The 27,827-nt window shown below is 47.3% G+C and overlaps 1 protein-coding gene across 2 annotated transcripts in view; it reads left to right on the top strand.

The window, feature by feature from the left end:
- The window catches only part of LOC310746765 (chromosome-associated kinesin KIF4-like), a 33,344-nt gene extending 6,331 nt beyond the window's left edge, over nt 1-27,013 (top strand). For both annotated transcript variants that reach the window (XM_083580803.1, XM_083580802.1), the window contains 28 exons: nt 217-407; nt 1,953-2,045; nt 2,783-2,949; nt 3,629-3,723; nt 4,560-4,679; nt 4,796-4,971; nt 5,163-5,224; nt 6,776-6,908; nt 8,470-8,528; nt 8,819-8,924; nt 9,200-9,256; nt 10,477-10,662; nt 10,866-10,969; nt 11,049-11,193; nt 12,274-12,384; nt 13,790-13,873; nt 15,158-15,271; nt 15,417-15,572; nt 16,216-16,301; nt 16,817-16,946; nt 17,530-17,700; nt 19,155-19,262; nt 20,328-20,405; nt 20,502-20,606; nt 22,336-22,485; nt 23,719-23,838; nt 25,184-25,306; nt 26,730-27,013. In XM_083580803.1, the coding sequence (XP_083436929.1) occupies nt 217-407; nt 1,953-2,045; nt 2,783-2,949; nt 3,629-3,723; nt 4,560-4,679; nt 4,796-4,971; nt 5,163-5,224; nt 6,776-6,908; nt 8,470-8,528; nt 8,819-8,924; nt 9,200-9,256; nt 10,477-10,662; nt 10,866-10,969; nt 11,049-11,193; nt 12,274-12,384; nt 13,790-13,873; nt 15,158-15,271; nt 15,417-15,572; nt 16,216-16,301; nt 16,817-16,946; nt 17,530-17,700; nt 19,155-19,262; nt 20,328-20,405; nt 20,502-20,606; nt 22,336-22,485; nt 23,719-23,838; nt 25,184-25,306; nt 26,730-26,897 (3,398 nt within the window). In that variant the 3' untranslated portion in view covers nt 26,898-27,013. The remainder of the gene's footprint in view (nt 1-216; nt 408-1,952; nt 2,046-2,782; nt 2,950-3,628; nt 3,724-4,559; nt 4,680-4,795; nt 4,972-5,162; nt 5,225-6,775; nt 6,909-8,469; nt 8,529-8,818; nt 8,925-9,199; nt 9,257-10,476; nt 10,663-10,865; nt 10,970-11,048; nt 11,194-12,273; nt 12,385-13,789; nt 13,874-15,157; nt 15,272-15,416; nt 15,573-16,215; nt 16,302-16,816; nt 16,947-17,529; nt 17,701-19,154; nt 19,263-20,327; nt 20,406-20,501; nt 20,607-22,335; nt 22,486-23,718; nt 23,839-25,183; nt 25,307-26,729) is intronic.
- Nucleotides 27,014-27,827: the final 814 nt, after the last annotated feature.

Below are 27,827 nucleotides of genomic sequence, written 5' to 3'. Positions count from 1 at the left end.
AAATAAAACAAGCTGATTTATTTATTTATTTATTTATTTTAATCATTGATTTTTATCCACCCTGATGCAGGCTGATTAGGCTGCCTAGGGATTGAGATATATTCAACTTGCTCCAGTCTGATTCTTGTCCTTGCTGATGTCAACACATGAAATACTATTAAGGGGCAGTTGTTGTCCTGGAAATGACCATCACTTTTTGCATTCTTAATTCCACAGGATATAATGCCACGGTTTTAGCCTATGGCCAGACGGGATCCGGAAAAACATACTCCATGGGAGGTGCCTACACAGCTGACAAAGAGAACGATCCCACTGTCGGAATCATCCCTCGGGCAATAAAGCTTCTCTTCCAAGAAATGAAAGAGAGGACGGGGTGGCAGTTCTTCCTGAAAGTCTCTTATTTGGAGGTAAAAGCCATCTATGCTGTCAATATTTTTGTAGTTTTAAGAGCAGTCGCAGTGTAGGGCCAAAAATCTGCTTCTCCCTCACCTTGAAATCCAAACCTCAGGGCCAAAATTACTTAAGAATTTCATTGAGGTTGGGATCAAATGCCTCTGGGCAGGGATGGGCAAAGATTGATTGGACAAGCATTTTCTAAAGCATTACCTTTATTGAAAACAACAACAAAAGACAGTCCTTTAATCATCAACAGGCTTGATATCTGCGAATTACTACAGCAAACTAGTTTAAACTGTTAAATCCATTGATTTCAGTGGGTCTACTCTGCGTGATGGCCAGCTAAGTCATGCCCAATGAAGTGAACAGCTTTTTTAAATAAAAAATATGAAGTATTATCAATGTTACGTAAGATTTGTTAACTAAGTGGTTCCACGAACAGTTTTTCTGTTTGGCTTTTATCTTCTAATGCCATGGTCAGCCTGCACTTCAAAACTGACTTAGAATTTATATTATTATTTGTTGTTGTTCTGTTATAGCACGACTGTTTTTAAAGGTAGAAACAGGCTGATTGTGATCATAAGCCCAAAGGCCTGTCTAGTTCAACATCCCTGACCAGACTCCTTTGGGAAGTCCATAAGCTGGAGTAGAGGGCAGTGGCCTTTTTCTGCTGTTTCCCCCCAGTGTCTGGTATTCTGAGACTCAGTGCCTTTGATATGTTGAAGCAGCATGTAGACAGAATCATAGATGGTTGAGTTGGAAGGGACCCTGGTGGTCATCTATTCCACCCCCTGCAATGCAGGAATATGCAGCTGTCGCATACTAGTAGCCATTATCCTCTATGACTTAAAGTAGTATCAGATGTTTAAGTGGTCAGTTGATTCATGTGCCAACCCTACCTTTGGATGGCCTTTTTAAAGAAAGTTTAAATTTTTCTCTCTGTTTCAGCATACTGTGCTGCTGAAAATGTGCTTGTGGTTCCATAAAGTGGCTCGGGTTGCTGTGCTGAACCATTAAAGTTTCTCCTTGCTATAGATTGTAGTTCAGCTTAACATTCCCATTAATAATAACAATAATAATTTATTATTTATACCCCGCCCATCTGGCTGGGTTTCCCCAGCCCCTCTGGGCAGTTTCCAACAAAACACTAAAATACAATAACCTATTAAACATTAAAAGCTTCCCTAAACAGGGCTACCTTCAGATGTCTTCTAAAAGTTTGGTAGTTATTTTTCGCTTTGAAATCTGGTGGGAGGGCGTTCCACAGGGTGGGTGCCACTACCGAGAAAGCCCTGTGCCTGGTTCCCTGTAACTTGGCTTCTCGCAGCGAGAGAACCGCCAGAAGGCCCTCGGCACTGGACCTCAGTGTCCGAGCAGAACGATGGAGGTGGAGACGCTCCTTCAGGTATACTGGACCGAGGCCCTTCCGGGTTCCCTTGCAAAGCTGTGACTTCCAAGGGGTTTAGGGCAGGAATACAAAAGTTGTGGCAATTCTAATGTGTTTGGCTTTTGAGATGTGTCAAACCTCTTCCAATCTGCTACCTTCTCTTCCTTAGATCTATAATGAAGACATCCTGGACCTCTTGGCACCAGCCAAAGAGCGGACAGCTCAAATCAGCATCCGTGAAGACCCCAAGGAAGGCATAAAGGTGGAGTCCCTGCCAGGATTTGTTATTTTTATAGAACAGGGTACAGCATGTCATAGAGGCAAGGCTGGTAGTGTCAAATAGATCCTGCCTTGTTCTGTGGCAGACACGTGAAAGCTTTTTTGTTGGAGAGGGGGAGAGATCTGATTGAAATAACCATTCAATTTAACTTTTAGCTTTACTGTGTGTCAGCTAAGCAGCCTCAACAACCCTCTGGCTCATGAGGAGACCCTCTCCAGAGCCTGAAGAGGTCGTCTTCGGGCTCTGTGGAGGGTCTCCTCCTGAGCAAGGGCGCTCCCCATTTTATGTGATTTCATGTTTGCACGCAGTGGGGAGTCACCTGTACACTTACTAGTCAGGGCCTCAAACAGGGCCTTTCCAGTCCTATCTGGAGATGCAGGAGACCGAACCTTCCTTTTCAAGTCAGGCCAATGACCTGCCCTTGCTCTTTTTCCCAAAGAGAAGGGATCTGTCCTCCTACTCCCTACATTGCCGGGCATGCCAAACAGCTAATTTAGCCTATGAAGTCCCATAAAAGAGGATGGCTAGGGTGAAGCATCGCTTTTGGGAGCTTGAACACAGACTAGCAGTGCTCTGATTGCCCCAGGTGGTCCCGATTACGTCTGGACACAGAAAACACCCGTAACGAAAGCTTGGTAGGATTTTTAAAGAAAGGTGCTGTTGATGAAGCGAAGAGAGGCAAAAAAAAAAATTCCTCCCCATTTTCTCTCTTGATACAGATTGTGGGGCTCACTGAGCACGTGGTGCATTCTGCTCAAGAGACCACCCTGTGCCTGGAGCAGGGGAACAACTCCCGAACGGTGGCTGCCACGGCCATGAACACCCAGTCATCACGCTCTCACGCCATCTTCACCATGACCATTGAACAGAAAAGCAAGAGTGACACGTAAGCAAAGGCGTTCAGACAACCTGTTCTCTTAAAAGCAAGGTCCATTGAAGGAAGGTTTGGGTTTTGCTGCCCGTGAGTGTGTGTTTTAGCAGCTTGAGACTGTGCTTAAGGGAGGGTGCCTTGCTTCAAGACAATGAGAGGGCAGAAAAAGTGGAAGTTGATAACTGATTAAGGAGAGCTCTTGGCGTATTCGAAATGGTGCCTATCAAATGACTATGTCACAGGAGGATGGAGCAAACTTGCTTTCTCTTCCTGGAGGATAAAACCTTCAGGAATGGCTTCAGATTACAAGAAAGGAGATTCAGACTAAACATCAGGAAGAACTGTTTGACAGTGGAACAGACTCTTACTAGAGGTGGTGGACTCTCCTTGGAGGTTTTTAAGCAGTGGTTGCATGGTGATCTGTCATGTGTGAGCTAGCTGAGATTCCTGCATTCCAAGGGGGTTGGACTAGAGTCGGGTCCCTTCCGACTCTACAGTTTTATGATTCTTCGATTCCCCAACCTAGTGCCTACCAGATGCTTTGGACTGCAGCAGCTGTGCTGGCTGGGGCTGATGGGAGCTTTAGCCCAAAACATCTGGAGGGCAGCAGGTTGGGGAAAGCTGGATTCTTGTTACAGCCTCTGGGTTTTCTGTTCATTGCTGTGTGAGTGAAATGCTCCTACTTCTGGCTTAGGAACACCAGTTTTTGTTCCAAGCTGCACCTCGTAGACCTTGCTGGTTCAGAAAGGCAAAAGAAGACCAAAGCAGAAGGTGATCGACTTCGGGAAGGTGAGTGGTAAAAATTTCTGATGGCATGGTAAGTTTGTCCCCATGGTGGTAGAGTTTTTAAGGATTGTGATCTGTTCTGTGTTAGAAATCCTCGCTTCAAAGGGGAATACACCTTGTTTTTAGAAATAGCTGTTCAGGCCTGCCTAATTTAAGATCAATGGTTTATATGGCCCTCTTCTTCTTCTTCTTCTTCTTCTTCTCCTCCTCCTTCTTCTTCTTCATTCTCTAAACTACCATCTCAAGGCAATTTACACATAAGATAATTAAAAACAGCTAAGAGCACAAAAACAATACATTTAAAGCAAGATGAAAAGTCTAATTAGTGGTCAATAATGGTAAATACACATTTATCCAGCTGGGTAAATCCGTGAACAAAAATATAGCATATGCATAAAATTTGTCATCCTCGTCTATTAATTGGTTTAGAGTCAATATACCCACATCCATGCAATTGCCCCATACAACCATTTTTCCACGGTTGTTAGAGTAGGATTTCCACACAGAGTCAGTTTAGCATTGAAGAATTGGTCAAATAATTTTTTATTAGCCATTATGTTCCATAACTTTCTAACTGACAAGATTGATTCAAGAGAATCCTGGGTTTTAATATATTTTGATCCTAATGCTGTCCATTCAGATAAAGGAGCTATATATGTATAGTCTAGGATTGCTCAATTCGGAAAATTATCCCTAATTTTGGGTTTTCAGTGTCAAGTATTTGACAGTAAATAAGCTTGACAATATGGTTCCGGAACGGTTCCTTTGAACTCTACATTTCTAAAGGTGTTGATCTCGGCTCTCCATCTCTTCCCCCTTTTGCGTGTTTGCATGTTTAGGGATCAACATCAACAAAGGACTCCTCTGCCTGGGGAATGTCATCAGTGCTCTTGGAGAGGAAAGCAAGAAGGGCAATTTTGTCCCTTATAGGGACTCTAAGTTAACACGCCTTTTGCAAGGTAAGAGTGGGAGCCAAAAAGTCCAGGGAATCATCTTGTGCCTCTGGAAACCTTTCATCTCCCCAAAGTGGTGGGTTTTTTTTACCTAAACAGTCGCCCTATTTTTCTCCCTTCAGATTCCTTGGGAGGCAATAGCCACACCTTGATGGTGGCCTGTGTGAGCCCAGCAGATTCGAACCTCGAGGAGACTTTGAATACCCTTCGATATGCTGATAGGGCCAGAAAAATTAAGAACAAGCCGGTAGTGAATATTGACCCTCAGGCAGCAGAGATCGGCCGGCTAAAGCTGCAGGTGTGTCTGTGGGCTACTAGATTTGGAGGGGCGGCAGAGGAGTTGGCTCCAGAGATGTGGGTGGTGGTGGGGTTGTGAGCCGAAGATGCAGGCCAGTGTTGATGCTTACTTGAAAGAGCTGCCACAGAACCACAGGCTAAATTTTCTGATGGGTAAGAAACAGTTAAAAGTAACACTTTTCTCTCCTTCAGGTTCAACAGCTGCAGGTCTTACTGCTGCAGGCTCATGGAGGGACCCTTCCTGTGTCTATTGGGTGAGGACTGCTGGCCAACAACACATGTGACACTCACTCTTCAGTGCTAAAGGCAGCCTGTACTTTTTCATAAACGTTCATTACTGCAGACCTGACCAACGAAGGCACTGGTGCAGAGATCTCTGCAAACATAATTGGCAAAGCTTTGTCTGGCCTCAAGGCTTGAATTGATGAGATGCACTTGGAAAACTGCTGCCCTATTTAAAAGAGCGTTGAAAGTTAATACGTTGCCAAGACTAAACATCCAAATGCTGCTTGACTTTGAATTTTTTGACTGCAGGATGTGTCACTCCTTCTTAAGCATACAAATCTAATTAACAGAATTCTGGATACAAATCCAGGTCTGGTGCTGCTGCTTTTTCTGTCTTTCTCAAGCTCCTCTTATTCTTCCTCTTGCTTCAAGCCTGCTTTGCATCTTGCTTTCTGTCAAAACCCCATTCTCTAAAAACATGCCTGAAAACCTGCTCTTCCTGAGCCACTGCAAGCCTTCCCTCTTCTGTGGCTCCTTGTAAGTTGGCCCATACTTTTTTCTTTTTCTTCTTTGTTTTATTTACCTGCACTTGATGCTGTCCTATTGGGGTGATTGGAGTAGTCCATTTTCCATGCAAGGCTCCCTCTCTTTCATAGAAAACACACAATGCTGTACCCACAGAACTACATGAAAAGGACTGTCTTAGTTAGCCAACCCAAATTTGCACTTGTCTAACATCCTGCCCGTCTGAGCAGGTAGGATTAGGCAGGGTGTGTGTGTTTCATTCCTCTGACCTCATTGTGCCATTTAGAGGCACCAGAAACGCTTTCAAGTCCCAGTGCAAATCTGGGGGCTAGAATCTCAGCTCCCTTCCAGTTTGGGGCTGGGAACAAGGGGATTGCCTTTTGTTTGTTTCCTATAGAAAAATACATCTATACTGCAATTTCATTAAAAAATTCAAAGCAGCTTACAGCTTATATGTGTGTGTGTGTGTGTGTGTGTGCGCGTGCGCGCGCGCAATAAAAGCGACACAAAGATTTAAAATTGAACACCACAAGCTAACGGTTACAGAAAGTGTTTTTCTTAATGTTCTGCGTAAGCCTGAAGGCATAGAAAAGTTTTAAGCAAACAGTTAATATAGAAAATGCCTGCAGCTGCGCTGCTTTGATTTGGAAATGCATGGAAAGCAGAGAGATGTTTCTTTCCAGGTGTGTCTAAAGCCTGGGCAGAGCCCACTCTCTGAAGATACTGTGCACTGCCTGGAAGGGGGTTATTCTGCAGTTTTGAGAATAATGGAGGAGAAAACTTCTAGTGTGTTCTTCTGTGACATGAAATAATCTTTAACTCATATTTAAGATACTTTTTCTAGCAGTGTAGCCTTGTCCTTCCTTGGGTTTACTTTTAACTCACCCTTCCAGGAATATGGGCTCTTTTTTTCCCTTCTTGAATGAGATAAACTTTAAGGAAGTGTGCTGGCTGCAGGCAGATGACTAGCCAATAAACCACTTAGAGGCTTTATTACAACTGAGCGGTATATGAATTCCGTTAAATAAATAAATGCTTCCTGCTTAAACTTCCAGTGGTGAGCCCTCGGAAAACCTGCAATCTCTGATGGAGAAAAATCACTCCCTCGCGGAGGAAAATGAAAAACTAAGCCGCGGCCTCAGTGAAGCAGCAGGCCAGCTTGCCCAGATGCTGGAAAGAATCATTGTGGTAAGGCCTCAGATATTGGGGGTGGGGTGGGGGCTGGTGGCGGTGACACCTTTTTGTGGCATAGGCATGCCTTCCCATCAGTGAGTTCAGAAAGAGGGCTATTCTGTTGCCAGAAATGCAGTCTTGTGACTTCATTTAAGTGTTTAGGAATTATTATTTTTTAAATGCAGTGGTGGGAGCAATTATTGAAATTCCTGGCTGGTTTTTATGTACAGTGGTACCTCGGGTTACATACGCTTCAGGTTACAGACTGCTAACCCAGAAGTAGTACCTTGGGTTAAGAACTTTGCTTCAGGATGAGAACAGAAATTCTCCGGTGGCAGCAGGAGGCCCCATTAGCTAAAGTGGTGCTTCAGGTTAAGAACAGTTTCAGGTTAAGAACTGACCTCCGGAACGAATTAAGTACTTGACCAGAAGGACCACTGTACAGATGACGACCATTTTGTGTGGGGGTTCCATTCCTGGCCCCCGTTCTTCCCTCTTTGGGTCCATTTGCACATGCCTAAAATGGTCGCTGCCTGTACTCATTGGAACATATCGTAACGTGAGATCTACTCAGAGTTAGACCCATACGTGTTACTGCTTAAGTCAGTGTGGTGTAGTGGTTGGAGCAGGCTTCCCCAAACTCGGCCCTCCAGATGTTTTGAGACTACAATTCCCATCATCCCTAACCACTGGTCCTGTTAGCTAGGGATCATGGGAGTTGTAGGCCAAAAACACCTGTAGGCCAAGTTTGAGAAAGCCTGGCTTAGAGTGTCAGATTAGGACCTGGGAGACCAAGGTTCAAATCCTCACTCAGCCATGAAGTTCAATGGGTGACCTTGGGAGCCAGCCACTGCCTCTCAGCCAAATCTACCTTACAGGCCTGTTTTGGGGGATTAAATGAGGGCAGAACCACGTATGCCACCTTGAGCTCCTTGGAGAAAAAAATGGGATACAAATGCAACAAACTAAATAATTATAGATTTAGTTGACTGTGCCCAACTCTGAACTGCAACCACCTGGGGCCAAATACGCCACCTGGCCATCACCTCCTAAGCCAGCCATTTTCAACCTGGTGCCCTCCAGAAGTTTCTCGACTCCCAACTCCCATCATGCCCTGCCAGCATTGCTAGTGGTAGAGGATGATAGGGTTGTAGTCACATCCTTTGGTTTAATTCAAAACTATCCCATGGTGCAGGGACGCGGGTGGCGCTGTGGGTTAAACCACAGAGCCTAGGACTTGCCGATCAGAAGTTCGGTTGTTCGAATCCCCGCCACGGGGTGAGCTCCCGTTGCTTGGTCCCTGCTCCTTCCCACCTAGCAGTTCGAAAGCACGTCAAAGTGCAAGTAGATAAATAGGCACCGCTCCGGCGGGAAGGTAAACGGCGTTTCCGTGCGCTGCTTTGGTTCGCCAGAAGCGGCTTAGTCATGCTGGCCATATGACCCGGAAGCTGTACGCCGGCTCCCTTGGCCAATAAAGCAAGATGAGCGCCGCAACCCCAGAGTCGTTCGCGACTGGAATTAACTGTCAGGGGTCCCTTTATCCCATGATGCACAACCTGCTTCCCACTTTCTGCAGACGGAGCAGCAGAACGAAAAGATCAGCACAAAGGTGGAAGAGCTCCAGAAACATGATGCGTAAGTAGTTGTTCTCTGTGTACAATCTTAGCTGTTCAACATGCAGACCGATTGCTCATGGGGCTTGCTACGTCTAAAATACAGGAAGTGAGACTGGTGGGCTGCGTTGAAAGGGCACTTTTGGGCATGAAGATGGGCAGCAAAAGTAAAAACGGGTGTTGTATTATGAGGAGGAATAAATAATCCACGTGTAGGTCAGTTAGAGCAGGATGAGTCTATTCAATCAAGCATCTGCATGGCATAAAACTAACACCGACTTGTGCGTAAGTTCTTGTGTGACTGGATTTCAGGTTGAAACTCGACCTACAGAAGCTGCTGGAGGCTCTGGAGGATCAAGAACTGAAAGAGCACGTGGAACTAATGCGCCACCTGCAGCAAGTAATCGCCCAGTTTCTGGTAAGGATCCCCTTGGGGACACGAGGACGTTTCATGGTTGATGGAACCCGCTGCTTCTGCTGCATTTCCCAGTTTGGGGAATAAGCAAGAAGCATTCAAGACATTCTGTGTCAGTGGCTTCTGGAGAAGTTCAAAAGTAGACCAAGCAGCGCCTTTTTGTTTGGGGTGAGATCTTGCTGGTGTCTGCAGCATGTAACATTCTGAACTGCACAGAGCATTTGGCAGACCATAGGACTGTCTTGTGGCGCCAGGCAAACCTTGTGTGTTCTCCGCAGAGTGAAACCCCTGCTGGCGTTACGGACATGGACACATCTGATCAAGACTCCAGCGCTGTAAGTAAGAGGCCTCCTGACTTGATGCGAATCCTGTGTGTACTTTTCAGTGCATGGCTAGCAGTTTCTTGGCAACAGGACCCCAGCTACAATAAGGGACTGATGGAAGCAACACCTTTATTTAGAAGATTATTTTGTTGTTGTTGTTGTTGTTGTTTAGTCGTGTCCGCCTCTTCGTGACCCCCTGGACCAGAGCACGCCAGGCACTCCTGTCTTCCACTGCCTCCCGCAGTTTGATCAAACTCATGCTGGTAGCTTCGAGAACACTGTCAAACCATCTTGTCCTCTGTCGTCCCCTTCTCCTTGTGCCCTCAATCTTTCCCAACATCAGGGTCTTTTCCAGGGAGTCTTGTCTTCTCATGAGGTGGCCAAAGTATTGGAGCCTCAGCTTCAGGATCTGTCCTTCCAGTGAGCACTCAGGGCTGATTTTCTTCAGAATGGAGAGGTTTGATCTTCTTGCAGTCCATGGGACTCTCAAGAGTCTCCTCCAACACCAGAATTCAAAAGCATCAATTCTTTGGCGATCAGCCTTCTTTATGGTCCAGCTCTCAATTCCATACATCACTACTGGGAAAACCATAGCTTTAACTATACGGACCTTTGTCGGCAAGGTGATGTCTCTGCTTTTTAAGATGCTGTCTAGGTTTGTCATTGCTTTCCTCCCAAGAAGAAGGCGTCTTTTAATTTCGTGACTGCTGTCACCATCTGCAGTGATCATGGAGCCCAAGAAAGTAAAATCTCTCACTGCCTCCATTTCTTCCCCTTCTATTTGCCAGGAGGTGATGGGACCAGTGGCCATGATCTTCGTTTTTTTGATGTTGAGCTTCAGACCATATTTTGCACTCTCCTCTTTCACCCTCATTAAAAGGTTCTTTAATTCCTCCTCACTTTCTGTCATCAAGATTGTGTCATCTGCATATCTGAGGTTGTTGATATTTCTTCTGGCAATCTTAATTCCGGCTTGGGATTCATCCAGCCCAGCCTTTCGCATGATGAATTCTGTATATAAGTTAAATAAGCAGGGAGACAATATACAGCCTTGTCGTACTCCTTTCCCAATTTTGAACCAATCAGTTGTTCCATATTTAGAAGATTTTAGAGACCACTTAATCAGTTAGCTCTCTAATTGGTATGCACATAAGATTGTAGAAAGGAAAAGCACACAAGACATTTTTTAAAAAAGTTCAGATGTTAGTTAAACTTTTGCCTCTCCCCCCTAGGTGTCAGAAGGTGACCTGGATGCTCAAGGGTCCTCTGATGAGTACGCCACTCGGCATGCTCTCCACCAAGCTCAGATGTCCAAAGAGTTGCTCGAGCTCAACAAAGCCCTGGCTCTGAAGGAGGCCTTGGCAAGGAAGATGTCTCAGAACGACAGCCAGCTGGAGCCCATACAATGCCAATACCAGGTAACAGCAGCTGACCAGGAGGGAGTGAGCATCTATACACACAGTGGGCTGCTTGACTGGGTGCCTAGCAAGCCACAGGAGGGCAGCCTCTCCTTTTCTTAAGTGGAGATGTGGCCTGTTGGAAAGAAACGGCTGTAGCCGGAGGGGGGGGGGTGCTTTTAGTGGGGTGCTGAAAAAATGTATGTGTATGTGTTTAAATCAAGACCAGCATCAAGGACCTGGAAATGGAGGTGGCCAAACTGCAGAAGGAAAAAGAAGACCTGGTCCTTGGCATTCATATGACGAAAAAGGATGTCAGCCAAGCAAAGTAAGAGGCGCCTAATCAGGAGCTTTGAGAGGGGAAGCTTGTTGACTTCATGACTGCAGGGCTGCCGTGTTCGTTTCAGACTCAGCGAACGGCGCAGGAAGCGGCTTCAGGAGCTGGAAGGGGAAATGGCGGATCTGAAGAAGAAGCTGAAGGAGCAGTCGAAGCTCCTGAAGATGAAAGAATCCAATGAGCAGACAGTGTGCAAACTGAACCAGGAGATCCGGGTATGTAGTAGTAGTAATAATAAAATAAAATAAAAATAAATAAATAAAATTTGTTATTTATACCTGCTCATCTGGCTGGGTTTCCCCAGCCACACTGGATGGCTCCCAACAGAATATTATTACTAATAAAAAAGTGACAAAACATCAAACATTAAAAACTTCCCTAAACAGGGCTGCCTTCAGATGTCTTCTAAAAGTCAGATAGTTTCTTATTTCCTTGACATCTGATGGGAGGGCATTCCACAGGGCGGGTGCCGCTACTGAGAAGGCCCTCTGCCTGGTTCCCTGTAAGCTCACTTCTCGCACTGAGGGAACCACCGGAAGGCCCTCGGTGCTGGACCTCAGTGTCCGGGCAGAACGATGGTGGTGGAGACTCTCCTTCAGGTCTACTGGGCCTTTGAGGCCATTTAGGGCTTTAAAGGTCAGCACCAACACTTTGAATTGTGCTCGGAAACGTAACACTCAGAGGGTACAATAAGAAAGATAATGGGGTTTGTGGTGTGGATAGCTGACAAGGTTGGCATTTTATTGGTTCATGTTTGATGGACACTGTAACTGTATAACTGGCACTTTGGATGTGTGTAATTTTTATCATCTTAGGAAAGCAGTTCATTCTTACCCTGACTGCCATTATGTTTCTCAGCTACTGTTTAAAAGCAACAGCAACTTGTTTTAAGTTTGAATGCTTGCTTTTTCAGTCATGAGAGCTAAAAAACCCAAGAAATTTTTGAATGGGATTCTTGGGAAGATATCAAGGCTGTGTGGAAAAAAACTAAGGATTTGGAGAATTTAAACTCCCCAGTCCGTGCCAAAAGCTTTTATCAATCGAGCTGATTTCCTGAAGTCCTCCGAGCTGCATGCTCCAAAAATTTTCAAGGCTTCTAAGAATCTGGGCGTCTCAATGTTTGTTTCAGCGATAGGCAATGTGGTTCCCTCAAGACGTCAAACTTCCCCTCCCGTCATCCCTGACCTTTGGCTGTGCTGAGGCCAATGGGAGTTGAGAGCCCTGGATACACCTGCTAGGCAGATTCTCATCCAAGGCCTTTCCTCCTCCTCCTCCTCCTTTGTTCCCCCCTCCAGGCGATGAAGAGTCAACGTGTTCAGCTGATACGTCAAATGAAAGAGGACTCTGAGAAGTTTAAGCAGTGGAGGCAGCAGAAGGACAAGGAAGTCATCCAGCTGAAGGCACGGGTGAGTCGAGCGTCAGCACTGAACTGTACCAGAAAAGCCCTGCAGCCGCTGGGTTGTTCTCACCCAGTGGCCAGCCAGATGCTCCAAGGGGAAAGTCCACAAGGAGAAGCTGAATGCAGTAGTACTCTCCCAGCTTGTGATTGTAGGCAGACAGCCTCTGACCCTGGAGCTGGAATACAGTGGTACCTCAAGTTAAGTACTTAATTCATTCTGGAGGTCCGTACTTAACCTGAAATTGTTCTTAACCTGATGGGGCTAATGGGGCCTCCCGCTGCCGCCGTGCCGCCAGAGCACGATTTCTGTTCTCATCCTGAAGCAAAGTTCTTAACCTGAAGCACTATTTCTGGGTTAGCGGAGTCTGTAACCTGAAGCGTATGTAACCCGAGGTACCACTGTATAACCACCGTGGGACTCAGTCTGACTCAGATAAAAGTCTGACTTGGATAAAACAGCCAAAAGCACCTTCCATAATTAAAGGACAGGCAAGCAAGAAATCCCTTCTCTTCTCAATGGGAAGACAAACTGGGCTCCAAATGCCACAGAACAGACAAAACTCTATCAGCAAAACTTGTGGCTAAATAAAAATAAGCAAAGACACCTGGTAGGCGCTGGCACCGAGATGTTTTCTCCCTTTGATCCCCCCAGATTCTCCTGTCTCCTGATTCAGTCCTTTCTCCCTAACATTTAGTTGTTTAATTAACTTTCAGGAGCAAACTCCTGTAAACGAGTTGTTTTATTTTACGTTAATTGCTTTGGAGGAAGGACATATTCGCGAATCTTATCTGTAAAAGCAGCCTCATGAAGGTCAGTCGGAGTCACTAACGAGCGGCCTTCATCCTGCTGCATGATCTCAACTTGACTAAAGTCTTGCCAAGCCTTCTGTTTCTCATGATTCACCAGGGTCCAGCCAGCCAAACATTTCTGCCATTAAAGCAGACCTTTGATCTTGCCCTAAATCATTAGCCAGTTCTCTTGGACAAGTTTGCTACCATTCCACACCAGTTTCCATACATGCAAATCCACTCCACTCCATACATGCAAATCTCCCCCCCCCCCCACACAAAATGACCTGAGTAACTTCCAGTATTATCGCTTAAGCTGCTGCTTTCTGTGTTCCTTATAATAAGTAATACTATGGCCTAGTTCAGTGTAATCTAAACTGTTTGGCTGTGGCTCTCTAGTCTTCCTTGAGACACCAGGAATTTGAATTGTCCCGGGTTCTGTTTTCCTAGCATTTCAAATTACTTGATGAGGTCTCTAGAATACAGGTGGGTTTAATGCCTCTATAAAAGTGGGTCACAAGACTTGCTAAGTTTGAGTCCAGACCATAGCAACTTATAGAAGCCACAAATCACCGTCCTGCTTGGTTGTTGAAAGGTCAGCCATTTTGACCCTTGTCTTTCAGGATCGCAAGAGGCAGTATGAACTTGTCAAACTAGAGCAAGACTTCCAAAAGCAAGCCACCGTCCTCCGGCGAAAAGCAGAGGAGGTGAGTGGCCTTGGACGGCATTCCCTTTCGCCTGGCGAAGCACCGCTGTTTTTAAAATAATCTACAGAGATTAGACAGGCTGAGACTTTGAATGCTTTGGGTAGAGAGACAAGGGACAGGTCCCGAGGTTAGAATTCCCTGATTCAGTAAATCAGAAGTGGGGGAATAGTGTACAAAGCTCTTCCCTCCCTCTGATTGTGTAGAGAGTCTAGAATATGTGGTGTTAAATGGAATACGCTTGACTTAATTTTGCCTCTAGGATTCATAGTTTAAACGAAGGCTGGAGAACCGGTGGCCTTCCAGACATGATCAGCCTCTGACTCCCAACAGCCAGCCTGGCCAATGGTCAGGGGTAATGAGAGTTGTATTCAACAAGAACTAGAGGGCCACAGGTGGTTCTCCTGTCCGGGTTTAAGACACTAACTTTGCTGGAAAGCCTAGCATAGATCGGAGGTCAATGGCATAGTAACTAGAGGATAGGTAACATCTTTCTTGTAATCTTCAATGAGTTAACCTCAGTCCTACATTGCAGGGAGTTGGACTAGTTGGCCCTTGGGATCCCTTCCAACTCTACAATTCTATGATTCTAAGTACTTGCTTACAGATTTTTAATTCTCTGTTGTCCTCGTCAGCCATGCCGGCTGAGGCTCTTTATTTTAAAACAAAGAGTTCTTAGAATACCGACTTCAAAGCCTGTGAAAATCCTCATTTTTGGGTAGGAGAAGATCAAATCTCTTCTCGGAGCGCATTAATGGTTACATTTTTATCCCACCCTTCTGAGGCAGAGGTAGGAAAAGACACAGCTGTGAAGGAACAATCGGGAACTTAAATTGTGCTCCCAGTTGCTCCTTGGCTAGCTGGGTTTGCTGACAGTGAGCCCTTTTCGAAGACGCTACAGGCATGGTTTGGATGCAAGCTGCCCTTGCAGAAGGACATCCTCCCTGCTTTTGCAATCAGCTTTGGATCTGCAAATGGGACAAGTTCAAAGGGACTCTCTTTCAGCACCGGTCAACTGATAAGTGCCAATAGGGAGCCCCTTTGAATTTGTTCCATCCCTGTTGAAAATGGCCTGTGGAAGGTTGGACAGCTCTTGATCTGACCTTTGGGCTATAGAAGGCTTTCCCACCTCCAGCTCTTCGTCCTCCTAAAATCCCAGGGGGAGGCTAGCTTTGGAGAGTGGCTATCCTAAGGTCACCCAGCGAGCTTCATTGCCAAGCAAGGGATTTTGAAAGTTTGTGCCTTGGGTCCTGTTTCAACACACCAGCCTCCACCCCTCTCTCACAGGCTGCTGCTGCCAACAAGCGCTTAAAGGATGCTCTCCAGAAACAGCAAGAGGCTACCAATAAGCGAAAAGAGAACGTCAACCGCGGGATTGAGGGAGTTGCTGCTCGGGTGAAGGTAGGGGCCGTAGCTCTCCTTGTTTCACAGTGGCTCAGATGGCTTATTCCACGAGAGAGGCAAAGTTGGCTTGCAGGCAACTTGGGGTGGGTTCTGGCCACCTTTCCGCCGACCCTCTGTCGTAACCAGCTTCCATCTTGCGCAGAGCTGGCTCGCGAACGAAGTGGAGGTCCTTGTTAGCATCGAAGAGGCTCAGCGTCACCTCAACGACCTCCTGGAGGACCGGAAGACCTTGGCGAAGGAGATTGCCTCGCTTAAAGAGAAGCGAGATGCTGGGGAGAACCTCCCGTCAAAATACAAGGTGGGCAGTAATGCAGGCTGCAGCAGAGAGGGGGAAGGAAGGGACCGTGTGTTCTATCTAATCCACTTTCTCTTTGGTGTTGGGGTCTTCTGATGCAGGAAACAGGCTTCTTTCCAAAGGCCACATGCCTGTAATGGGCAGGGCCACAGGCAAAAGTAGGTTGGGGCAACGAGTGTGAATTCCGCCTTTGCAGAGTGAGGCTAATTTCTACTCTTACTCGTGCAGCCCTCTTGATCCTCCATCCAGGCATTTTCAGTGCTCACACAGACATTTTACCTAGGTAGAACTCTCCAGGAGGTGCAAAGGGGGTGGGGAGAAGGAGACCCCCAATGGGCAGATAGAAAGGCATGGGGGCTGCATCTGGCCCCCAGATTCCCCACCCCTGCTGTAAAGGGTGCGTTCTCTCATTCTGCACTGGGGACAGGAGATCTTCCAGAAGCTGGTTCTGCTTCCCCACCATAGCAGATCCCCTTCCAGAGGGGAAAATCAAAGTCTCGCCTTGCTGGAAATAGCTACTGCTGCTTCTCTTAGAGTTAAACTGCCTCATCTTCTGAACTGAGTCCCACCCCATCTCCATGGGGAGGGAGCTCCTCTCCCTGTGCTCTGCCTATTTTCTGATTCCGTTCCCATCCTCCTTTTCCAGAGGCGCACGTTTTCCCATAAAGCTGCGGAAATGGAGCATTCCATCGCCAAGCAAATAGAGAGCCTCGAAACAGAGATGGAGCTCAGGTATGGGGTGTTTTCAAGTCTCAGAAGAAGCAAAGCCACAACAAAGAGCGTGAGAAAAGCTCCTCTAGCTCAGGCTGGAGGCTAATCTAGCCTGGTGTAGGAATTTAGAGGCATACGGCCTCCAATATATAACCTTGATTGACTAGTACCTATTGGCTCCATTGATTTTCTAACCCCCTTTTAAGGCTATCTGAGCTCTAGTGTTCATCATCTCATGGTTGCAAATTCCATAGTTCTAACTATGCATTGCAGGGGGGTGGACTAGATGACGCTTGGGGTCCCTTCCAACTCTACTGCACCACTCTGCTGCACCATCTCTGGACCACAGCAGGTCTCTTAGGAAATTAACCCCAGCCTGGCAGTCTAAGCAACTGCGTATTCACCCAGGGCTGCTGCTGATGCTCAAGTCACACTTCATCCAACACAAGCAGGGGCCAAATTGCCCAAGTTCCCCAAACGATCTTCTCTTTTGGTAAATCCGATGCGAATTCATGCGGTGGCTTCTTCTTCCCAAGGAGCGCCCAGATTGCTGACCTGCAGCAGAAACTGCTGGATGCAGACGCCGGCGACCGCACCAAGCAGCGCTGGGAGAGCATCACCAACCTTGCGGAAGCCAAGTGTGCCATCAAATACCTGATTGGCGAAGTAAGCTTGAGTGGCAGCAGATTTGAGCCTCTAGAACAAATAAGAGGTCTGGGGGGTGGAAGGGGCAGTGACACAGTGGCTGACTGCACCCAGCGTGTGGCAAAGTGGCCTCGTGGGCTGAAGGGGGCGATGGAGCTGCCAAGCTGGGGGCAGCCCTCCTAGCTTCTGTTGCTTGACAGCTCAACTCTTTCTCAAATATAGTTCTGTACCTTTCCTGTACTGAATGAGCACAATGATGCCAGTTGGCAAGATAATATTTTTATTATTTGTACCCTGCCCACCTGACTGGGTTGCCCTAGCCACTCTGGGCAGCTCCCAACAAATAAAGAAGCACAACCAAACATTAAACACTTCCCTATATGGGGCTGCCTTCAAATGTCTTCAGATGTATAGTTATTTATCTCCTTGACATGTAACGGGAGGGTATTCCACCGAGAAGTCTCTCTGCAACTTGACTTTTTGCAGTGAGGGAACTGCCAAAAGCCCCTTGGTCCTAGATGCAAATTCTTCAGCATGATGCCTTCTAATATTGTGTGCTCTCTCTCTCTCCACCCCCCCCCCCCCGTGTGTGTGTATTTCAAAGCTGGTCTCCTCAAAAGTGGAGAATGGGAAACTGGAGAACCGTTTGCAGCAGACCAAAACCACATGTGCCGACATGCATAAAATGCTTCTCGAAGAGCGAAAGGTTGTGGCAGAAATGGAAGCGGAGCACGAGAGTCAGCTGGTCCAGAAGGAGCAGCAGCATCAAGAAAAGGTATTACCTGCCACCCCCCCACCCCCCAAAACCCCACTTACGTCTGCAGCAGCTACAAAAACTGCACCCATACCAAAATCCCATTCTGAGCAGTTGACCACCCAGTCTATCTCTACCTACTCCAGGTTTTCTAGAGTAGTCCTAACCAGGCTTTGCTGCTGGCACATTTAACCTGATTTCCAGGTTAAGGACCCTTTGCCCACACCTATGAATTTGGCTTAGTACAGTCTCCTGTTAGCAGAGAGGTGGCTGTGAATGGGATCCCTGGATGTGCCCTTATGGAGAACTGCAGTGCCAGCGGTCAGAGAAAATATGCCTTTAAAATATGCCCTTGTGGGTTTCTTCTAAAGTTCCCCTCTTCCCCTAGCATAGGGAAAGACCACACATTTGGTAAGTTAAAAATTAGTTTACTTACAAACTCTTCAAAGGTCAGAGAAAGGGCAATTCGGTTGCTGCCTTCTCAGTTTGCAGGCTTGGGGTGCTCCAAGTTCTTTCAGTGTTTAGAACTCTGTGTTGTGCAGTGGCTAGAAAATGTGGGTGATCTGGTGGTAAATTTTGAGATTGAACGCTGGTCCATGAACTACCGTCAGACAACCCCATCCTGTCCGCCTGCCTGCCTTAATTTACAACCAGTCCAGAGGGTGGCCCTGTCTGCCTGCCAGCTTCCTCTTCGTTCTCAGTGTTGCCCCTTGTAGAACACAGTATGGAGTGGACGGGAAGAGAATTAGAACTAATTAGCTCTGGCGCCATCTACTAGAATGCCCCCAAGATCCAGGCTTGGATCATTCTCTCATCATTCTTTGATGAGAGAACCCCCAGCAGAGATTTAAAATCATAAAACACGCAGCAAAATAAAGCGTGGAAATAGAGGAGGTTAGACCTTTAAAATATGCCCTTGTGGGTTTCTTCTAAAGCTCCCCTCTTCCCCTAGCATAGAGAAAGACCACACATTTGGTAACACTTCCCTATAGTTTACTTACAAACTCTTCAAAGGTCAGGTTCATGTGGTTTTCCATACATCGGTCAGAAAACACAGGCGGTAAAACTTGGCTTAGTTACTGTGGTGAAAGTTCCTAAATTATTACTATAGGAACTCAAGAGTGGTTTGTAAGAGCCATGAGGTCTGAGCTGCAGTAACCAGTTCAGGCGTCATACATTGAGCTTCTCTGGTAGACTGGGAGAGAGAACAAAGGCTTAATTATATCCAATCCCTCCCAAGGTGAGCTAAGCCTGGCAGGGCAGCTTACTCTATGGCCTTAACCCCTTCATGTGTTGTTTAGACTTAAGCATGTTGGTTATATGAGGCTGGTTATCCCACACGTTTGTGGTTTAGCCAACTCAAGACTTGGGCTGCCATAATGCCAGCTATATGGAAAGTATAGCCTCCCTTCAGACTGTGCCGCCTCTGACCCAAGGTCTCTACCCACCCACATCTCTCTTCCACCCATCCCCAGGTACTCTATCTACTCAGCCAGATACAGCACAAAGAGGAAGCGGAGAAGAAGCTGGAGACTTCCATTTCAGAACGGGAGCAGCAGCAACTCGAGCGCATCAAGTTCCAGGTAAAAGCTGCTGTGTCCCTTAGCCGTGCTTGCTCCTGCCCCCTCAAAGGCAGCTGTGCTTGCCATCCAACCATTCCAGCTGTTCCTTTGCTGGTGGGAAGGAATCCCATCTATAAGCAACGAGGCTTGTGGTGCTGGCATTGTGTCACTGAATGAGGCTGCTTGATTTTGGCTCAGACCACTACTCTTGAGGCTCTTTTTGTCGACCTCTGCTTTGTAACCAAAGTGTCTCCTCTGCTCTCCCTCATTTTTGAAGGCTGTGCTAATACGGTAGTTGTTCTTCCACATTTTTCTGTTTCTCAAAGCAATGCTAGCTCTGGTCATTTAAAGAAGTTTTGAAGGGGCTGTGTGTGTGACTGGGTGGATTGTGGTGTTGCTGGGAGGGAGGGAGAAAGTGTGGTGTGGTGTGTGGGGAGTCTCTAAATCAACCAGTGTATCCTGTAGGCCAGAAGTTGGAACTTCAAGTGATGGCACTCAAGGCGTTTAGTCGTTTAGTCGTGTCCGACTCTTCGTGACCCCCATGGACCAGAGCACGCCAGGCCCTCCTGTCTTCCACTGCCTCCCGCAGTTTGGTCAAACTCATGCTGGTAGTTTCGAGGACACTGTCCCACCATCTCGTCCTCCGTCGTCCCCTTCTCCTTGTGCCCTCCATCTTTCCCAACATCAGGGTCTTTTCCAGGGAGTCTTCTCTTCTCATGAGGTGGCCAAAGTCTTGGAGCCTCAGCTTCAGGATCTGTCCTTCCAGTGAGCACTCAGGGCTGATTTCCTTCAGAATGGAGAGGTTTGATCTTCTTGCAGTCCATGGGACTCTGAAGAGTCTCCTTCAACGCCATAATTCAAAAGCATCCATTCTTCGGCGATCAGCCTTCTTTATGATATAATAATTTTTTAAAAAATCAGAGCTGGGGGAAATATCGAGCATTCTTTCATTCTTAGTAGCCCTCTTCAAATCTTTAGAAGGCAGGGATTGCACAAATCCTAGGTGTGCAAACACCCCAACGCATGGGTTTCTTTGCAGCTGAAGATGAGACCTTAAGAGCCTTTTGCCTTCTTTACTCTGGACAGGAAGAAGAGCTGGCCAAGATGAGGGAGGTTTTTGAAAAGAACCAGGAACACCAAGAAGAGATTGAAGCTCTCAGACAGGTAGGTCTGGGAGTGACAGCAGCGGCTGCTATGAGAGGAGCTGACTTTGCTCCTGCCACTCAGTGAACCTCACACTCCTCCCTTTCTTCCCAACAGAAATTGAGAGTTTTCCAAGCTGTCAGTGGCCAGAGGATCTGCAATGGCCAGCCGGCCCCTGCAGCAGGCACCCCGGAGTCCCCCTTCGAATACATTCCACCCAAGGTGTGTGTCCTTCCGGTGGGGCAGGCCCGAGAAGCAAGGCAGGGTGTCTGCGTGCAACAGAGCTTGTTTGTATGGCTGGTCCATCCCATCACCTGAAAGATAAAGCTGGGTACAGTGGTACCTCGGGTTAAGTACCGTATTTTTCGCTCTATAAGACGCACCAGACCACAAGACGCACCTAGTTTTTGGAGGAGGAAAACAAGAAAAAAAATGTTCTGAATCTCAGAAGCCAGAACAGCAAGAGGGATCGCTGCGCAGTGAAAGCAGCAATCCCTCTTGCTGTTCTGGCTTCTGGGATAGCTGCGCAGCCTGCATTCGCTCCATAAGACGCACATACATTTCCCCTTACTTTTTAGGAGGGAAAAAATGAGTCTTATAGAGCAAAAAATACGGCACTTAATTCGTTCCGGAGGTTCGTACTTAACCTGAAACTGTTCTTAACCTGAAGCACCACTTTAGCTAATGGGGCCTCCCGCTGCTGCCGCACCGCCGGAGCAGGATTTCTGTTCTCATCCGGAAGCAAAGTTCTTAACCTGAAGCACTATTTCTGGGTTAGCGGAGTCTGTAACCTGAAGCGTATGTAACCTGAGGTACCACTGTATGGATTAGAAGCACAAGTCAAAATACATTACAGCTCTTAGTTGCTGCCTTAATGTTCATGCCAGCGTGGTGAAATGGTTAGGGTGTCAGACCAGGACCTGGGAGACCAGGGTTCAAATTCCAACTCAGCCGTGAAGCTCACTGGGTGTCCTTGGATATCAGTCCCTGGCTCTCAGCCTGAACTACCTCGCAGGGTTGTTGTGGGGATTAAATGAGGAGGGGGCAGGGCCATGTACAGCCCCTTGAAGGAAAGATTGGGATAGGAATGCAACAAATAAGTTAAAAGCCTTGCCTCTGATCCCCAAATGGCGCCTCAAATTACATTGCTTGACAAAATCGCTAACCTCGACCAGGTGGGCTTGGGTTCCAACTTCCATCAGCTGCATCCAACCTGGCCTGATCATTTTTTGTGCGGCTGCCTTTGTTCCATAACTTGAGTGAGGCAGAAATGGTGATCTTGTCTTCTTCTGACTGACCCAGAAACTCCATCGGATGCAGAATGCCGCGGCGAGACTCCTTACGGGGTCCTCGCTGCAAGATCACATTCACCCGGTGCTATACCAGCTGCACTGGCTCCCAGTGGAGTACAGGATCAAGTTTAAGGTGCTGGCTTTAACCTTCAAAGCCATATACGGCCTAGGACCCACGTACCTATGGGACTGCCTCTCCTGGTATGTCCCACAGAGGAACTTACGGTCTTCAAACAAAAACATCTTGGAGGTCCCGGGCCACAGGGAGGTTAGGCTGGCCTCAACCAGAGCCAGGGCCTTTTTGGCTGTGGCCCCAATCTGGTGGAACGCTCTGTCCCAAGAGACTAGGGCCCTGCGGGACTTGACATCTTTCCGCAGGGCCTGCAAGACAGAGCTGTTCCACCAGGCTTTTGGCCAGGGCGCAGCCTGACTCCCTCCTTTGGCAATCTTCACAGAATTTTAGCCCAATGGTTGCCATCAATTTGATTTGAATTAATTTTATAATGAAATGATTTTAGAATGTTGTATTTTATTGTTGTTAGCCGCCCTGAGCCCGGCTTCGGCTGGGGAGGGCGGGATATAAATATAAAATTATTATTATTATTATTATTATTATTATTATTATTATTATTATTATTCGGTTCCCCCCCCCCCTTCAGCCAAAGTCTCGCAGGCGAATGACCTCCCTGCCTCCAGCCGACATGGATGAGGAAGACTCATCTTCTGACTCGGATGAGGCCAAAGAAATGGAAGATGCAGAGTGGGTGCCGTACAAGCTTTCCAGAGGAGCCCGGCAGAGCATTCTGGGGGTAGGATCATCGAGCAGGATGGCTGACGTTTAGGAAGCTGCCTCCTGAAATCTGGCCAGGAGGCGCAATGCAAGAATTGGCTCTGGTAGACCAGCCCCAAGTGCACATCAGGTCTTCTGTCTTGCTTCCAACACTGGCCTGTGGGGACACAAAGGCATCATCCCTCTTCTGATATCCATCCCAGTAATGAAAATACTCAGAGATATTCAGTGGTACCTCGGGTTAAGTATTTAATTCGTTCCAGAGGTCTGTTCTTAACCTGAAACTGTTCTTAACCTGAAGCACCACTTTAGCTAATGGAGCCTCCTGCTAACGCCGCGCCACCGGAGCACAATTTCTGTTCTCATCCTGAAGCAAAGTTCTTAACCTGAAGCACTGTTTCTGGGTTAGCAGAGTCTGTAACCTAAAACGTATGTAACCTGAAGCGTATGTAACCTGAGGTACCACTGTATTGTCACTGAGCATGGAGGCTCCATTCATCCAGCTTAATGACTAACCGATGATAGATCTCCTTGTCCTCCACAAATTTGTCTAATCGTCTTATTTATTAATTAAAACCACCTCAGTGATCATTGCTAGGTTCTACATTGATGGATTCCCACAATGCGCACATTGAATACTGTTCAGCCAAATGTGTCTAAATATCTTAAGGAGTTTCTGGTGCAAATCCTCCACCTTTTGTGGAATAGTTGATGGCTTTAAATTGAAAAATTAAAATTCTGTGACAGCTGAGCTGAGTGTGCCTTGGGTGGCCTTGCAGTCTTGGGGCAAAGGAGTGTCAAGATGCTCCAGCAAATCTTTTCAGGACCTGTGGATGCATTTGCAAACTGGAGAGGCTGTTGTCCCCCCCCCCCCAAAAAAAACCCTGCACGCATACCCTAAGCTCACACTTTGACCTAGCCTATTGATTGCAATGGAAGCAATCAGTTTCAAGCTTAATTTCAGTGGCGGTTGGAGATCCTGGGGGAAAGCCTCTATGGGCATATATGTGCCCACGGGCACCACCTTGGCAACCGGCATCATGCATGATGGCTCTGACAGCTAGGAAGAACCTATGCGGGTCACACTTGCCCCATTCCTCATTTCAGAGCCCCAAACCTGAAAGGAGTTGAGTCCCAGAAACAGATACAGCAGAGAGACCTTGTAGGGCCACCCTTGGCAGTGGTGGTCCATGCCACTTGTGGGCTATTCCACCTGTGTTTTCTGCTCTCTCACTGAGCTCTCCCTTTGCAGTGCACATGCCGAGGCCGCTGTGGAAACAAGAAGTGCGGCTGCCGCAAGCAGAAGATGGCCTGCTCCGAGGACTGTCGCTGCGAGTACGGGAGGTGTCGGAACCGCGAGCACTATGATTTGGTGAGCAACTCTTGGCAAGACCTCCTTTTCTCTTTGAGGGAGCAGGACAGCCCTGGAGTTGCCTGCTCCGCCTCTCAGCAGGCAGGGCGTGTTAAAGTTGAGGGCAAATCTTGCACAGCTCTTGTCCTGGCTTCCCAGCTTGCTGCAGCAGGCTGGGAAGTGAGATGAGAAAGCCGGTGGGAATTGATCAGGCTGGAACTCCAGGCTGCAGGGCCAAAGGGAAAACTTCTGCCTCTTGGCAGGAAGGAGTTGTTCAAATCTGAGCTGGTGACTCTTTTTTTGCATGGGGCTCAAAGGGTTTTATAGGCCTTTTTCCCCCCAAGATGCCACACATAAATAGCCCAGAAGGTAACCTCTAAGAGGTGTTATATCCTGCAGTTGGGGAGGAATCTCCCCCCGCCCTTGCAGTGGACGAGGGGAATCATGGGTGGCAAATTCTCACAAGCAGAAGGGGAGCAACACAGCCATCCTCGGATCCCCTCCACTCCCTGCAGAAAATGAACATATTTTGGTAAGCCCAATCAGTGCTTATGGTTCACCTTTATAAGCCTGCCTCCCGAGAGGGGGTTAACCCCTTCATGCATGCGATAAAATCGTGATAGGGAATAATGAAAACATCGATGAGCGATGAGAAGCAGGGCTGAGATTTGGAAATCTTCGGAATTCAGACGGTGGAAAGTCGCAAAATTAAGATTATAATTTGGAAGACAATTTGATTTTTTAATTTGATTTTTATTGGATTGTGATTTGATATGTTAATTGGATGTTTTTTATTGGAAAATTAATAAACGCTCTAACAAACAAAACAAAACAAACCCCTTCATGCATGCTCTGCTGCCTGCTAAGCATAAGACCAGCCTTCCATTCTCCCATCCTGTAATTTCATAAGTGGGGAAACTGGTCTCTAGAGGTTGTGGGACTCCAACTCACACCAACTCTTGCAACATGGCCAGTAGCCAGGGATGGTGGGGGTTGTAGTCCAGCAACATCTGGAGGTGCAGCGGTTCCCTCCCCACTCCTCCTATTGAGGCTGCAATTGCCCTGGTAGAGAGACAGGTATTTAATGGGTTTTTTTGTCTGATTCTACTTTAAGATTTAATCCCATTCAAAAACTGACATGCTTAATCCCTGACTCCCGTCCCCTCAATGCTAAGACCAGCTCAGAGAGTTTGTGTGATGGTTAGCAAGGCACCGATGGAAGGGTGTTTTGGCACTGCTTGGGGTAGCCCCTGAGCATGCTGAGCTCTTCCCTCCATGGGGATTGGGTCCCTGGAGCAGATGCCAAGTGTTGGATTGTATCAAGTGCAGTCCAGGCTAGAGTGTGTCCTGCCTTTTCCCCCCTTAGGAAGGGGTGCTTGCTGATGAGCAAGCGGGAGATTCAAAGGACAGCTTCGACCCGGAAGATCCTACTCTGGCAACTGGAGGAGACACCTTCTTTGAGCCGCCAGCTGTTGCACCTACCAGAAAGGTATGAGGATTGCAGAGATGCAGGTAGCATTGAACACTGCTCAGGTTTCGCTTTGGGGCTAGGAAAGGGCACTTGTGGGGTGGTTGCAGAGCTGTGAGTTCCCCATAGTCTGGCACACTTGAAGGGGTAACGAAATGACTGCGTGGTGACATCCATTTACACCGTGGTCACTGACTGGCCATGGTGTGTGTGTCTGTAAAAGCACTTGGTAAGGCTAGTCCAACTGGTTATGTCTTTTTTAAACAGATTATATACTTGAAATAATATTAATGGGGAGAAGAGGGGATAGCCCAACTTCTGTTGTCCGTCCTTGGTCACCTCCAGGTTAGATGACCGTGTTGCACGTGGGGCTGCCTTTGAAGGTTATTTGGAAACTGCAGCTAGTGAAGAATTCAGCGGCCAGATTGCTGACCAGGGCAAAGCAGTCCAAGCACAATACCAATCTTGGCACAACTGTTCTGGCTGCTGACTACTTTCCAGGCTCAATTGAAAGAGCTGGTTTTGATCTGTAAAGCCTTCTGAGTCAGGATCCCAACACTTCAGGGACTGCCTCTCCCCATATGAACCAATCTGGACCCTGCTTTAGTCATCTGAGGTCCTTATCCATCTCTCCTCCAGTAGAATGCTCTCCCCGGCTACCTTTAGGTGCCTGGCAAAAATATTTCTATTCCCCCAGGCTTTCAGCCCTTAATTTAGAGGGTACTTAGATATGTTTGTGGCCTCTTTCTCTGCTTGTCTTTTTAGTGGAATGGGTTGCATTTGTCTGCCATTTTCTTTGTATTATATTTTATTATGGATGGGCATTTTAGGTTCTTGTTTGATTGTTTTTGTACTTGGTTTTAACGTGTGTGTGTGTGTGTGGTTTGTGTTGTAAATGGTTTTGAGCTACTCCCATGAAAAAACGTATAGTATTGAAATTGGGTTCATCGATGCCTGGGCGCAAAAGGTCTGTTTTCCTCATCTGTCGGCTTAGCAACCAGTTATGTGCCCACCCTGGTAAGCTGCCACTCAGTAAACACTTGTCTGCATTTGCCCAGTGCCTGAAAATAACATGGAAATAAAATGCCCCCCTCCATCTGTACTTCCCTGTTCACTCCACAGTTTGTCTGATGTAGCCTTCGCTGCTGAACTCCTTAATCTTGCCTGTTGTGTGGGCACTGGGTGTATCTCTCCAACCTTGAATTCTTGGAAGGGCAGGAGTGTTTCCCTTTCTGCTGTGGGCAACCATCCTGAGGCAGGCACAATTTAATTTTCTTTTCCAGGAAGCTGCCCTTCCTGATGTCCCGTTCATCCCTGTGCACATAATCCAGTCTGCTTCACTGAACCCAAACATGCCTGTTTGGAAATCCCCACCCCCCTTGTGAAATGAAATGGCAGCTCAGGCTGTAACTGCAGTCTCCTTTCTCTCTCTCCCTGCTCCCAGGTCCTGGAGGAAAAAAATGAGATTCTGCCTGCCAATTCCTTATTTGCACTGGGAGACGAATCTAGCAAGATCTCACCACCAGCAGCCATGAAGAAGGGGAGGAAGAGGCTTCACAGCACCAGAAGCAACTACTTCTTAGGCTGCACACCAATTAAGGAAGATGGTTGAGGGCCGGAGCAGGCTTGGAAAGGAAAGCTTGGGCCTGCAGGCAACGGATGTTTTTATAGTGTATAGTGTTGTTTTTAGAGCTTATACGTTTTTTGAATAAAGGAAATTCAAGTATATCAGAGTGTCTTGTTCTCACTTATTAGCTCCTTCAGCAAGGGGTGGGAAAACATTTTCAGACTTGAGAGTCGTCTATTCCCTTGTGGGAGGGTATACCAGTGACTGGGAAGCCCAGGACCAAGAGCAGGAGGTTCAATGGGTGCAACTGCGGCTATGGAAACTTCACGAGGCTTCTGCCCCCTGCACTGTTCCCCATACCTCAAAGTCTCCTTCCATGCAGAAGCACCAGAATGCAGAGCAGGACAGGTGTGAGGGGGCATGGCTTGACAAGAGTCTGTCTAAACAGGCTTAGGTCTAGGGGCCAAGTGGCCTGTATGTGAACGTAAGGTAAAGGGACCCCTGACCATTAGGTCCAGTCGTGACCGACTCTGGGGTTGTGGCGCTCATCTCGCTTTATTGGCCAAGGGAGCCGGCGAACAGCTTCTGGGTCATGTGGCCAGCATGACTAAGCTGCTTCTGGTGAACCAGAGCAGAGCATGGAAACGCCATTTACCTTCCCACTGGAGCGGTACCGATTTATCTACTTGCACTTTGACGTGCTTTCGAATTGCTAGGTTGCCAGGAGCAGGGACCAGACAACAGGAGCTCACCGCATCACGGGGATTCGAACCACCGACCTTCTGATTGGCAATAGATTCTGTGGTTTAACCCACAGTGACACACAAAATCTTTTTTACTGAAAGAGAGTTGGGAAGAACAGAATGCAGCTCTCTTGGGTTTCGTAAAGAAGAGGTCAGAGCTAACCACTTCTTAAGAAGCCGGATTGTGAAAAACATTAGAAGCAAAGGCTAAGGCTTGGGTCTCCTGGAAGTT

This window comes from Podarcis filfolensis (assembly GCF_964270895.1).
Source record: "Podarcis filfolensis genome assembly, chromosome: 13".
NCBI classification, from domain to species: domain Eukaryota; kingdom Metazoa; phylum Chordata; class Lepidosauria; order Squamata; family Lacertidae; genus Podarcis; species Podarcis filfolensis.
The sequence above is the reverse complement of the archived record's forward strand: the minus strand, read 5'-3'. Positions and strand labels throughout refer to the sequence as shown.